Raw genomic sequence first — 14591 nt, 5'->3', positions numbered from 1 at the left:
CATGAATGTTGATGGTCTGTTTGTTAAAGATAGTACATTAAAAGACCTGAGCTATTTCTATGGTATTTGTATAAAGCAAAACTTTAATATCAGTGTTATAGAAAGGAGATTCTGAACCATAAATGTTAAGGCTACATTTATCTAAAAACAAAATTATTTGTGTGCCATTGGTCAAACTTTGATTTGAGTTATTTTTTTAAAGACAATATTGCAATAGATAACAGTTTTTTTATTTGTTTTTTTGCCTAGGTTTGTAAAGATATCTTATCAAGGGTGGTGATTTTGATTTTTGGAGAAATACCTGAAAGCTTGAATCACAGATCTTTAATTTTTAACTGAAAGAATAATTGACATATAAATTGTTAAAATGTTATGTGTGAAAGGGCTGCTGTATGTGTCAAATATCAACTTATTTGTATCTGAAAGTATAGTTTTGTGATAGCAGGAGCATAATTTTTCAATGTATGATTGAAAATCTCATAATTAGCATACTCTATGAAAAAGACAGTCCAGAATAAAAAAAAAAAGAGAATATTCCAATACCTTCATTTTGCTGTTTTAATTACAAGAGTTTGTGACTGTAGATATAGCTAAATTATAACTACAGTAAAGTGTATTTTGTAATTTGAAGTTTATTGCTTTGAGTTCAATTGGTTAAATGTGCTAAATGTATATATACACAAAAATTGAAGGAGTTAAAGGTTTTTTAAACTTGGAGACATAGTGCAAAACTGGTCATAATGACAACACCAGTCCAGTAATACTACAGTTTCTCTTAAACTGCATGTCTACTCAGATGAAATTTAATAATAGTTTTGTAACATTGACAACAAAAGATGTACTCATGCTACTTCATGCCCCTAAGTCAGTTGTCAATATTAAGCATGAAAAGTTTACTGGTGTCAGCATAAAGTAGTCATGTTGACATTTGTTGTATAATGTTATGTTATGTTGCTACTATTTTCTGTAAAAGAAATTTGTATAAAACCAGTCCAGATAAAACATACTTATAGTTGAGTCATTTTGTTCATTATTATTTATTAAAATCTAAAAGAAGCAGGTCTTTTTTTTTTTTTGTAAAACATTATACAAATATATTAATTGAACAATTTGTGTTGTGTGGTAATTCAAAGTTCCACAATATGATTGTTTCATTTCATTTAAGTGATAGAGATTCATCCCAATAATATAATAAAAAATACATCTTCATTTTTGTGTAAAGTTCGCTAAATAAAGAACTCAAACAGTTGAAACTTTGAATTGACTGAGTTAAATCCCAGTTTTTTATATATGTAAACTAAACAAATCCAACACCATTTTCATCATGGAAGAATAGATCTTTAGTTTTAGTTTTTTTTTTTTTACAAGTTCATTGAAGTGTCTGCAATGGATCATGTATCGCACATCCAATAAAAAAATTTCAAATAACTGCATCATTTTTACTATAGTTGTTATTGTAAAATCAACAAATCTGACTTTGTACTTCATTCAATGTTATACAATATTCAGAACACAATTTACAAATTATACCTCTCATAGTAGTCATGTAAAAATGCTAGTATTAAAATAATTTGTAATACTTTAGTTCCAATAAGAAAATACCAAATCCAACTTTTTAAATGAAATATTTATCCTATATAATGGTAAGATAACCAATGTAAAGAAATAAAAACCGGATATGGGAAACAAATTATATCTTATGGTTATGAATTGAAAATTTAATCTTAGGTTACTATCAATTTTGAAGGATGTTTAAAAGTAATAGTTCAAAGGATTTATGATGAAAATATACAAGATGAGTGCATTCTTGTACCACTGCATGCAAATGTTTTGAGCAATAGTATTCTAATAAAATCAAAACACTTCTGATGGGAAAATATTCTGTAGTTTTTTTACCTGCTTAAATGTATAAAAATTCTCAGGTAAAGCTCATTTTAAGCTTAAAATTTCTTGCTATTTTTTAGATACAGAAAAATTCTTAGAATTAGTTTCTGAATAAGAACTTTTTAATTTTGAAGTGTTGTAATAATTTTGCTTTTGTAAATTAGAACATAACCAAGGAGACTGTTCCAATTATTTTGAACACAGGCACATTTTCACCCCATTTAGTTATGAAACTAAATGATCATAAAACAACAGTTTAATGAATGTTGGTTATAACTACTAATTATATATATACATATATGCATTCTTGGGGTAATCCTATAAATGAAATATTATGCCCATGTACACAGCTGAAATAATTCTAAAACTTTTGTCTCCATATCTGTGATTACCTGAAAAGATCCTACATCAAACACTTGTGTTTATGTACACATGCCTATTAAAAGAACTATAACTAAAGCTAGATATATGTTTAAACACATTAAAAAGAAAGATTCTAAAAGATGGTCTATGTTCCTACAAGTTATGGAAATGAATGTTTTGACTACAAATTTCTAATTTATGCATTTTTCATATCCATTAAAATTCTGGTATTTAGTTTGTAAATTTTTCATTAATCAGTATTTAACATGGTATATTTTATGAAGGAACTAGGAAAGTTGAAGTAAATGAAAATTGTACACAATAAAAAAAAAATACTGTTACAACATTGATGAAGTATTCTTACATAAGTTCAAACTGATAATGAAAAAAACTCACTACCCCAAGGTTTTTATTAAAGTTCATAAGTCATTAGTTAAATCTACTTTTTAAACTAGTTTTGGATTTTGTTCGTTTCATTTTTGTCTCTATGACCACAGCCCAACTTTCCAGTACAGTGTCTGAATCGTTTGAAGTCACTGATGTTGATGAGTCACTTAGCAAAGGGTCCTTTAGTTGTTGAGTTTGAGACTGAACAGACTCCATGAAGGGGTGATATGAACCAATATCTAATGAATTTTTTTGCCAAGGGAGAAATTTCGTAAGTGGTGGAGAAAATGTGAAGGTTGTAGTGCATGTTTTTGAAGTGTCAAACGTGGGAAGATCTACGAGTGATTAAAAAAAATATTTAGCTTTTACAAAACTGTATAATACTCCTTAAAGATTTTATTGACAGTTAAATGGTTGATAAAATTACAATACTACACTTTCAGTTAAAGCCTTAGCATAACTGAATATATGTTTTAAGCATATATCTGAAACTTCAATTTATTTAGGATACATAATTCCAATAGAATTGCTTTACATACCTTCACTTTCTTTAGGCACAGTTAGTTCTGCAAATATACACTTGGAGTAGCCAATTGCATCTGTATAAGAAAGATATTTAAGCATAATAAATCGACTGAATCTTGTATGTGTCCCATTTTGCTCGAGACAATAACGTAACATTAGATACATAATAGCAATACTGCTTAAATGAAGAATATTCATCAAAATGTAAAATAGCTGCTGTAGTTTGTATCTAGTAATGTTAGTACAAATATTGTTTTGATCCTTAACTTCTGACTGAGTATTGTGTCAAACAATACTTAACTCAAGTTTACAGAAGGAATTAGAAATATTTGTAATTTTCAAATTTTTTAGTGTGAAGACATACCATTAATCAATATTATCTGTAAAATTGTTACAGTTACCAAGACAGACTTGAAAAATCTGCTTAGTACAGAATAGCATATAAACTTGGAGAACGTAATGACATCAGTTAAATATGAAAATATTTATGTGCCTCATCAAAATACCAGTCCATTTTACATTCCAGAATATGAAAACATACCAAATATTGAAGCATATAACTTCATGTGTAATATGTTGGTTTTGTATATAGTATTCCATATATCATTGTTTACAGAAAGATCCAAGTCTATGTCATGAAATTAAATGTTCTACACTATCAATTTGATACCATAATTATAAACAAAGCATTGGTATATGTATAAATTGCACTTATTTTGATGGACGAGTTTGAATTTTATTTATCAAAAACTTCTAATATATATATATATATATATATATATATAAGTATTGTTAAAATACAAGATGCGTGTGCTGATACAATCAAACCTGTAGTAAGCAGTCATGCCTGAAAATATGGCCATGGTGGCTAGTTTAAGACAGGAGGCTTTTCCACACAAGTTCAAATGTAATTAGTTCTGAATTTTTAAATTATTCTTAAGTATGCTTGTGCTTAATAGTATGGATCGTGATGAAACAAAATGGCTGTCTGGGGTCCCAGTGATTCTTGTCTTGTACCAAAAAGGATATTAGTATGTATAAATATTAGGGATGCATGAGTGCCAGGACAGGTATTCAGCCCCGGCCGGTTATAGACTACCTGGTAGTACTTGGCTTCGGCGGAGTGTCAAAGTTAAAAACAGCCAAATCTGGGTAATTGAAAATGGCATCTAAGTCCTAATCTTTGTGGCAACTTATGCAGTACTGAAAGTTACAGTCAATAATTGGTTTAGTTTTTAAAAAAAACATGATCTAAGCAACAAAGACTGACTGCCTGCTGAAAGTTGGGAACTCAGAGAACAATAGGGGTTAATAACAGGCATGGCTTTAGAAGTGGATTTATGGGAAAGGTGGGGGTTCGAGAAGTTGGGGCAAGGCATTGAAAGTAAAACTTGAATGTTCTGTTGGTGATTATTCGGTTAAATGTAATAAATGTCAATTTTGTTTCTAATTTCTGTGTATGTTGTTAATTTAGGGGGGGAGAACCTGGTGTTGGTTGACACCCAGCCCCGCCCGAAGTTTAGTGAGCGGGTACCTAGACGTGGTATTCGGCCATATTTTAATATTGTGCATCCCTAATATATATATATATATATATATATATATATATATATTCTTATTTTGGCAAGTCCCTGTAATTATGTTAATTTGGCCAAAGTAGGGATAAACACTTGAAAATGTTAAGTAACCCGTAGTTTTGACTTTTTTGTTTTAATACTTTTTGTTGCATTAAAACTGTATTATTATAGCTATGTTAGGTATATATTGAACCTTACTTGTCTTTATAAAGTTTAAAAATTTATTGTTATATAAATGTGTATTATGTGAAAACTGAAACAGAGAATTCACAATTTCTTTTTTTTAACGTTCTCTAGTGGTACTCACTGAAACCACACTTACTAATTCCTGATAAGAAAACAGTGAGAATCAAGGTTTTGTGGGTTTTTCAGATACTGTTAAATGAGAAGTGTCATTTCCAGTGACCTTCATAAAATCTAATCTTGTTAGTACTGTTAGCCAAACTTTTCTTCTCTTAGGCTGCTTTCTAATGCAAAGTAAATGTACTTCTGTGTCTCTATCTTGCTTATTTGTAAAGCCATAACAGTACAGCTTTTTGGCATTGTATATTGTTGAATAAAAAAATAGATTTTTTAGTTCAAAATGACACAATGCACTGTCCACCATAAGGAATTGGAGCCTGTGTTTTTGCATTACAAGTCTGTGAAATAATAAATGAACAGAATAAATCAAAATTTCTTCACTATAATAACAGCCATTGTTCTATATATTATCCAAATGTTGGATGTTAATTTTCTGCCTACCAGTCATTGTGCATAACAGTAGAATGTCAGATAATTGAGTACTATTCTTTAAAAATTAATTTACTCATCCAAATACCTAACAGAATCTTATAAAAGCATGAAAAATATATTATTAAAAATAATAATTTAAAACATATAATACTTTATTCAACAATTCCAGTATATATCTATAAATACACATATATTATTAATGTATCTACCTAGAGTATGAACTTATTACATTAATAACATAATTAAATATTATGGATAATGACATAGAACTGAGTAATATACTAAAACATTATTTCACAATGTACTTTTTATGAGGTGATTATAAAAACGCATATAAAGGAAGTAATGTAATATTAAATAAAACTGGTTTCACTATGTTTTTGACATAAATTTCATTTAAAAAAATACATGAAATAAAATCAAAGGAAACTAGTCCAGATATTTTAGTATATCCATATTTCAGTAGGTTTTATAATAAAAACATGCCTTTTTCATTCATAGACTTGGTATTTGTTGAGTTTAGTGGAGAATCACACTCCTCAAGAGCGATCCCAGTCTTCCAAGTGGCAATTCTTGAAGAATTTAGATGTTGCATTATGGAAAATTCAGAATCTCTGGACTGTGTTGTTACTTCTTTGGGGCTAGTTTGTGATGGAATGTTTGACCTAATGGGATCTTCTGATCTACCTGGCAAACTCTTTGCATTTTCTAACTGTGGAAACTCCAAATTATCTTTTAAAGAATTAGCTACAGGCATTGTTGATAAAATCACAAGATTTTTGTTTTCCTATAATAATAAATATTTTTCTAAATTAGCCAATGCTGTTGATTACAATTTGTTTTTGGTGTCAGGAGTACACTTCCAGCATTACATGATTTATTATATGTACTACATATACAAACTCATTTTCATGATACATAAAAAGGAATAACTTTTTCATAATATAAGCAAATCAAAGATAGAAATCCCTTTTATCTACATCACTGTACAGCTCAGATATTGTGTTCAGTCAATAACATAAATAAATCTTTTGAAAACGTTACTTTTTATTTTCAATTAAAGGAATTAAAAATATCAATAACCCACTCATCTGATCTTAAGCTTTTAAAAATCTTCCTAACCAAAGGGTGTTGAACGATTACCGCAATATTACAAGTATTTTTGTCTAAAAGGTCCACTATTGTCTGACTGTTTTAAATACACACTTGACTATTATGTAAATTACTTAAATGTTTTGTGTAGACGTCCATTTTTTATTTCGAAATCTCCCCACCCACCCCAATCTGTAGTGATGGGTACACGCCTTTGGGTATATACTATAAATAGAAAAATGGTTCATCAAAGAATAAAAAAAAAGACCAAACATTGTGTAATTATTGATGTTTAATTTCATAAAATGCTATATTAGTGGTAATTCATAAAAGAAAAACAGTTGCTACCTAAGGCAAAACATGCACACACATCCAAGACTAAATGTTTCTTCCTGGTTACATTACATCTGAATACAAAGCTAGAATTTCAAACATTATTTAGAATATTAAAGAATATAGAAATAATTATTGTGTTTTAGATTGATTTAAGAAAGTTCTCACACTACACTTGTTTTAAATTCTGCATTAAACAAAACTAGCACAGACTTCACTTGAAATATGAGAGGTGTGCTACACAAATGAAAAAATAATAATGAAAAGGCTTTAAGATTTATAAAGCATACTCACAATTTTGTCTCGTTGGTCAGAGAAAATGCTGTATTTTAATTATTACCTGCAAGTTATAGATGTACCTATAATAACATTAACTACAAACTTTATATATTTATTCATATAAAATAAGTCTGATTTTTTCCATCGGTCATCCAGTTGTTCTACATTTATGTACATGTAAACACACATACACACCAATAAATATGCCTAAAACATTAATTATAATAAATCATTTATAGCTCCAAGTGATGAACTTAAAAAGTAATAATTGATAAACTTACATCAATGACTGGTTCAATGTGCTCTTGTTCTGTTCCAAAACTGGTTTGGAGGATGGAATTTGTATCCAGTTTATCTAAGGCATAATTAACAGATTTTATTGGTTATAAAAAATAAACCAAGAAAAATAGTTGGCTGAAATCATTGTGTAATTTGGTCAAACAAATGACTGAATGTTTCCATGCTTTTAAGTAATATATTTTGAACTAGTATCAATATTAAGATTAACATTTGAACCAACGAAGCCAAAATATTGAGTAAAAACTAAAAATCAGTTATAGATAATTCAGTGCTTTACAAAGTGTAACTATTTACCAAAGAACTTGTACTGTTAATTTTTAAGTATGTGATCAGTTGATTTTTCTAATAAAACTATAATGTTCAAAAACATTTGAAAATACAAAAGAAAACACCAAAGAACAAAAAATAAATCTTAAAAGTCCACTAAAGTCAAAACAAGTAATCTCAAACAGTGACATTTTGAGATGCAAATATACACCATTCTATTCTTACCAACTGAAAAAAATACAACCATGTCAGTGAAACCAAGTTTTGAAATGAATAAACTCATTCTACCACATTGCATTTAAACATCATAGATTATTCAATTACCTTTTTCTTGAAAGTCTTCTTGTTGAAACATGCTCTGCTTTTTATCAACTGCAAGGCTTGCTCTTTTATCACCCACGTCCTGTTCATTCTCAGTTTCTGAGCTACAAAGAAAAAGCCTGTATGTTTCTTCTTCACATTCCATCATCACTTCTTCAGCTTTTCCCATGTTTACAGTATTCATAATTATATTTATGGGTGCTTCTCCAATTTCCATTTCTACCTCTGGTTTTTCAGTGCTGGTAACTGTGAGTTCTGTGGTAGTTTCCCTATCATGGCATGACACTCCAGGGTATACTTCTGTGTAACATAGTTTTTCTGTAGGGTTAATGGAAGGTTCTACTTCAAGTGATAGTTCAAACAGTTTTGTGGAATCTCCACTATTTGATGATGCAATACTAGATGCTTCTGAAGGATTAGCAAAACATTCTTTTTCTTGGACTACTACTTCATCAGGTGTATTAGCTAGTGTCTCTGAAAGTCCTATTGTGTCTTCCCTTTCATCAGCTACTACTTCAGTGAGTGTTACTGAGAATTGTGCTTCCTCTGACGTGTCCATAAAAGTATCTAAAAGTCCCACTGTGTCTTTCCTTTCTTCAGCTACTATTTCAGTGGGTATTACTGAGAATTGTGTTTCCTCTGATATGTCCACAAATGTCTGCAGTACTCAGTAATGCCCAATGAAATAGTAGCTGAAGAAAGGAAAGACACAGTAGGACCTTCATGTTTCCTCTGATGTGTCTGCAGAAGTCTCTGAAGATCCTACTGTGTCTTTCCTTTCTTCAGCTACTAATTCAGTGGGTGTTACTGAGTACTGCATTTCCTGTGATGTGTCAGAAGAAGTCTCTGAAAGAACAAGAGCATTTTGTCTATCCTGTGCTGCTATATGAATGGGTGTCACTGAGAAATCCACTCTCTCTAGTACATTTACAGATGCCTCAGGAAGTCTTAAAATATCTTTCATTTCCAAAACTTCTATTTCAATAGGTACTACTGGGAAATATACTTTTTTTGATGTATCAACAACTGTCTCTGAAGCTTCTACAATATTTTTTCTTTCTTGATGAACTGCTACTTCAATGGGTGCTACTGAGTACAGCACTTCCTCCAGTATGTCTAAAGATGTTTTTGAAAGTCCTGTAGTATCTTTATTTTCTTGCATTCCTACTTCTAAGGATGTTACTAAGGGTTGTAGTTTCTTTGGTGTATCAAAACTTTTTGCTGAAGGTCCTACAATAACTTTCTTTTCTTGAACTACTTCTTCAATGGGCATTACTGAGTACTGCAATTTTTCTGATGTTTCTGAAGGTCCTATAGTATCTTTATTTTCCAAAACTATGACTTCACTGTGTGTTTTTGAGAACTGCATTTTCATTGGTGTATTAACAGGGGTCTTTGAAGGTCCTACAATACCTTTCCTCTCTTGAGCTGCCACTCCCATGGGTGATATTGAGTTATGAACTTTCTCTGTTGTGTCTACACATGTGTCTGAAGGTACGACAAAGTCTTTCCTTTCTTCACCTATTACTTCAGTAAACATTACTGAATGCTGAAATTTATCTGATGTATCAGCAGCTATTTCTGAAATCTTTACCACATCTTTCCATCCTTCAGCTGCTAGTTCAGAAGTTGTTGTTGAGAATCTAAATCTTTTTGGCATTTCATTAGTTATCTCTGAAGGTTCTAATATATTCTTACTTTCTCTGAATGACATCTCAGAAGAATTTAATAATCCCACTTTTTCTGGTGAACCAATATTTGACTCTAATGATCCCCATATGTAATTTTGTTCTTCATTTGGTGTTTTGTATGGTATTATGTGAATTTTTGTTTCATTTTGTTTATCACAAGTTCTTTGTGAAGGATTTTCTACCATATAAACCATATTTTGAACTGGTACTTCTGAGGGTGTTAACAGTAATTCTGTTTTCTCTTGTGTTTCAGTGATTAATCTAGAAGATCTTAACATATCTTCAATTTCTTGCTTAGACATTTGATCAGGGACATGGCTGTTTTTATGTCTGAAGGGCTTTGGGTATTTGCCACTTTCATCACTTGAATAGTTTTCTACTTTTGAAGTTTCCATATTCAACTGATGTTCAACTTCAAGGATTTTATAAGTAAATGGTTCAGCAGCTTCATGTGAGGCAGACTCAGTTTGAATCCATGTGCTGTACTCTTCAATAGATGAAGTTTTGTAAACAGATGGAGTAGGTTCAGACTCCTCATCAACCACTTTAGTTTCTATGATGTCTTCAGTGGCTGAAAGGTGATAAAGGGTTTTTCAAATGGTAAATGGAATACTGTTGGGTACATAGCTTAAATAAGTTATAATTCATGTCAATTTTTATTCAAGTAGTCAACAGACAGGTTTATCATTTTTCTAAATAATAGTATTCTTTGAAAAAAATGAAATAATTAAAATTATTTGAATTAATACTAACAATCAGTTTCTTCCTCAGTTACCTACGAGTTTTTGAATTATTGCTACAGTATTTTTTGTGCTTTTTGGGAACCACAAAAGTATATTTTCTCAAACTGTTGGATGGTTTAATCACCATAATTTGCTTGATTTTCACTCATGATAATGCAACAAGACTTCTTGACTGTAATCCATATAATAAGACAATGTTATTTGTTATTTGTGAGATTAACCTATTTGTATTTTGTTACACCTGAAACTACTTTTAATGTCCATCAAGTTAAGTGAACTTATTAAAAAAAAACAGTAAGGACTCTGTTAGAAAACTGTGTGCCTTTTGAAGGTTAATTTAAATTTCAACCACACAATGAGTTATTGTTCTTGACATTATATCAGTGAAACTAATAATATTGGAAAGTAATGGGCTGACACATTTTAGACCATACACAAGTATAAATATGGATAAAAATTTCAACAGGTAATGTTTAACAAGACTTTTTAAACTTACCTTGTTTTCTAGGAAGACAAAAATTACAATACATTTCCTGTCTCATGTTGACAAAGTCATTTGAAGCATACAGATTTCTTTAAATACTCAGTTATTTTATATCATAAAAGACATTAAAATGGTCATCATATTAAGATTATTCACTTATGTGATGAATTGTTCACTAATATAAACCAGTGTTGTCCAGTGACCAGAGCAATGAGTAATATATATATGTACATTAACAAGGCATGTGGAGGGAATTTATTTTCTACTTTTAGAACTTCTAACCCAAAATTAAATTTTTAGTCAACTATTCGATTGTTGCAAAATTTGACATGTATTCCAGGCATCCTTCACTGAGTTTTGTAGCAGAATTATATTTCAAAATAGAAACCTAAGTGTACATAATGCATGAACATGAAACTAAGAATACTGATCATCCAACAGTACATACTTTTTTAACCATGGCATACCAATGGTTGTGATGATTTGAACTTTTAATGACAAAGTAAAGATATGTACAAAAGATGCATAAATAAAGTTATTTTTCATTTCTTATGTCTTCTAAACAGTCATTAATAAATATTAAAACAGTTCACCATTTACTTGTAAGTCCAATTTGTACCCAAATTAGAGTATTATTTAAATCATGACACTGCAAACATGAAATTTATGTTAATCGTTTATAGCTACAGTAATTTTCAAACTGAAAACATGAAAATATATAATCAACAGCTTTGTAATGAAATCAACTGAAGCTGAATACTTTTATTAAAGATTTTTCTGCATATTTTACTTAATTGAGTATTTCTAAAACAAGACATACACAATTCATTTAGGCCTATGATTGTGAGTTTTTTCCCATTTATATAAAAGTAAGTTTAAGGTGCAGAAGAACTGATAAGAAAAAATAATTCATGCTAATGGAAAAGTACAAAATGATACTTTGATCAGTGTATAAAGAAATATTAAAGTCTTTGGGCGTAACTGATAACGTAGGTGGACATTACATAAAGGGAAACTAGAGCCTACAAAGTAATTACTGATAATATAAGATGATACCTTGTAAAGTGATATCCCAGTCTAAAGCTAATTAAGGTTGTGAAAACCTTAGTGAGCACTGATAAACAAAGATAGGAAGGGCTGATGGGCTATTGAAGAAATGCAATCTGATGTTTTGGGAAGTTTAAAGTCCATGAGCTGATGAAGAAGCACAAAATTATATCCTGGATCACAGTTGTGACAAAAGTTAAGAATAGATTATGGGCTGATGTGAAAATGCAAACAGATACCTTAGCATTGGCAGCACATAATAGATAGGTAAAAAAAATTATGAGCTAATGTACAAATGTAAGTGAGTATATAAGATGAAGCTACATATTTTAATTCATGTAATGATAACTGGAGCATAGTACACATAATTAAAAATGAATAAAACCACTATAAAATCTTACATGTTGTTTATTTGCTCAATGTTTTGCCTTTACATATATATATATATACTTAGGATCTGTATTCCACAAATACTTCATGCCTCCTATCTATATATGTTTTCATAAACATAGTGTTTTCAAGTTTGCTTTTCTGAATTTTAGATTAAGAAAAATAACTTCATATTCCAAAATGGTTATTAGTAATTCTATATAGAAAAATATTGTATTACAGGTTTAGTAGGGAAACAGTATGTTTTGCAAATTTAATGTCTGGATTTCATAATTGGAAGTAGCAAATTTTTATTGTTTGTTTAACCAGTAGACATCCAAATGATAAAATGTAGCTTCATAATTACAAATAAATAAAATGACTGTGAACTCAAGAGAGTCTTACAACTCATTTTATTTGCTCAACGTTTTGGCTGTACACCTTCATTAAGAGGATATAATTTCTGTAATGAACTCTATCACTACTATTGGGTATGTAATGTGTCACAACACAATGAGTCACATTGTATTTTCTTAACACTTGTGACAGTTATATCACCTTGTTAGATGTTCAGTTTCTTTTAACTCGCACACAATTCATATTGGAGTCTTATCTTACACATATCTGTAAAAACAATATAATGCATTACAGAAATTGTATAATCCTGATGAAGCTTTAAAGGTTTTGAAGAATTCCCTTTTTTTAAAACATATGTAACGTATAGTATGAAGGAAGCAGCAGATCAAAAATGTTATACGAAAAATGTGGACACCAGTGAGCCACAATACCAAATATAGGACATACAGGCTTGAAGACATTCCACTTTTAACCTCAGAAGTGAAAGAATTTACAGTTACCAATTCTTGCACCAGACAGTCGTGGTATGTTGAGAAAACCCCAATAGTTAGAAAAACACACAACTGGAATGAACACATGTCACAAAAAAAAAAGCAGTTAATGAGATGGCGATGAAAGACAAGGGTGAAAAATACTCTTAGTGAAGAGACTGTAGTTATATGATTTGTCTCTATATGCCCTAAGTTAATTGTCTTGGATGATTTTGCCAAATATATTAAATAAGGGACAGAAATAAGTTCTATAAGGACCAATAACAAAGTGGATTTTGGTTACAATCTGATGGAATAGTCCACTTGTTGATGGAAGATCCCATTTGTACCAATCGAGTTAAAAGAATTACTTTTTAAAAGTAGATCTGCTAAACTTCTTGAAAAATTGGAAAAACACTAAAATTGTGTATATAATTCTGGGCTTCCAACTCTAAACATCGACTTCTCCACACTTATCAAGTTGCTCCAAGAACCTGATCCAACTCCAGAAGAAGGTGGAAGTAATTCAGAATCTACGATAAGTTAGCCACACAAATCCCTTGTAAGTATGCTATTTCTTATCTAGTCTAACAGTGTTTCACTTAAGGTTCAATAATGTATAATGAGAGAAAAGTAAAGAATACTAACTGTACTAAAGAAATGATAGATTTGATAATGCTTATAGTGGAACTACTGAAAGAAAGCTTAGAAGATTTGTTAATGCAGTTGTACAGATTATGACCAAGATAATTTCTTGTGTTAACTTAGTTGATAACTAATGATGTGTCTGTGTTATTGAACATAATAGAAGGTGTTATTAATGAACATCTAGATTTTTAAAGTGAAGAATTCAATAATTTAGAGTTAATGTTGTTTCAAGATAACCTTGAGAATTTTGATATAAATGAACTGTTCAACAGTATATAAAATAAAGAAGTTATTTGATTTGTATCCAGTTGTCTCTGTGTGAGTTCTCTATTCCACACGTAAACTTCAAGTTGGTGGCTTGTGTGCTCTGCTCATGAAAGCATGACCCGAAATTGAAATAAATTTCTTTGTAACGAGCGTAAAGTTGAATCCAACATATGCCCGTTACAGGCATTCAGCAAAGTGCATACCTCTACCATGCAGCATTGATCATATTTGGCTTGTAAAAAATATGAAAATGTGTCCATATGTCTGTTTATCAATTGACTTAGACCATTTTTGGCAGCACAATGTGGAATAATATTCTACATAAGTCCACCAAGGTTCATCAAAATTGGATCATTATGACTGAGATATAAAGTAAAAATAGTGTGGAAAATTGGTCCCCATGTTAACAGATAGGGATTTTTTCAATTTTCGTGACCTTGCTTTGTCCTTTA

The 14591-nt window shown here is 30.3% G+C and overlaps 1 protein-coding gene across 1 annotated transcript in view; it reads right to left on the bottom strand.

Annotated features, from left to right (window-relative positions):
• Positions 1-1063: 1063 nt before the first annotated feature.
• Positions 1064-14591, bottom strand: part of LOC106468606 (protein ELYS-like) — an 82573-nt gene continuing 69045 nt past the window's right edge. Inside the window, exons 30-35 of the mRNA XM_022396955.1 lie at positions 8789-10325; positions 8067-8695; positions 7457-7530; positions 5958-6258; positions 3174-3233; positions 1064-2969 (exon numbers count right to left, since the gene is read on the bottom strand). Coding sequence (XP_022252663.1) covers positions 2677-2969; positions 3174-3233; positions 5958-6258; positions 7457-7530; positions 8067-8695; positions 8789-10325 — 2894 coding nt within the window. The 3' untranslated portion in view covers positions 1064-2676. The remainder of the gene's footprint in view (positions 2970-3173; positions 3234-5957; positions 6259-7456; positions 7531-8066; positions 8696-8788; positions 10326-14591) is intronic.

The sequence above is a fragment of the Limulus polyphemus genome, unplaced genomic scaffold (assembly GCF_000517525.1).
Source record: "Limulus polyphemus unplaced genomic scaffold, Limulus_polyphemus-2.1.2 Scaffold3075, whole genome shotgun sequence".
Lineage (NCBI taxonomy): Eukaryota > Metazoa > Arthropoda > Merostomata > Xiphosura > Limulidae > Limulus > Limulus polyphemus.
This window is presented reverse-complemented; position numbering and strand designations above follow the sequence as displayed.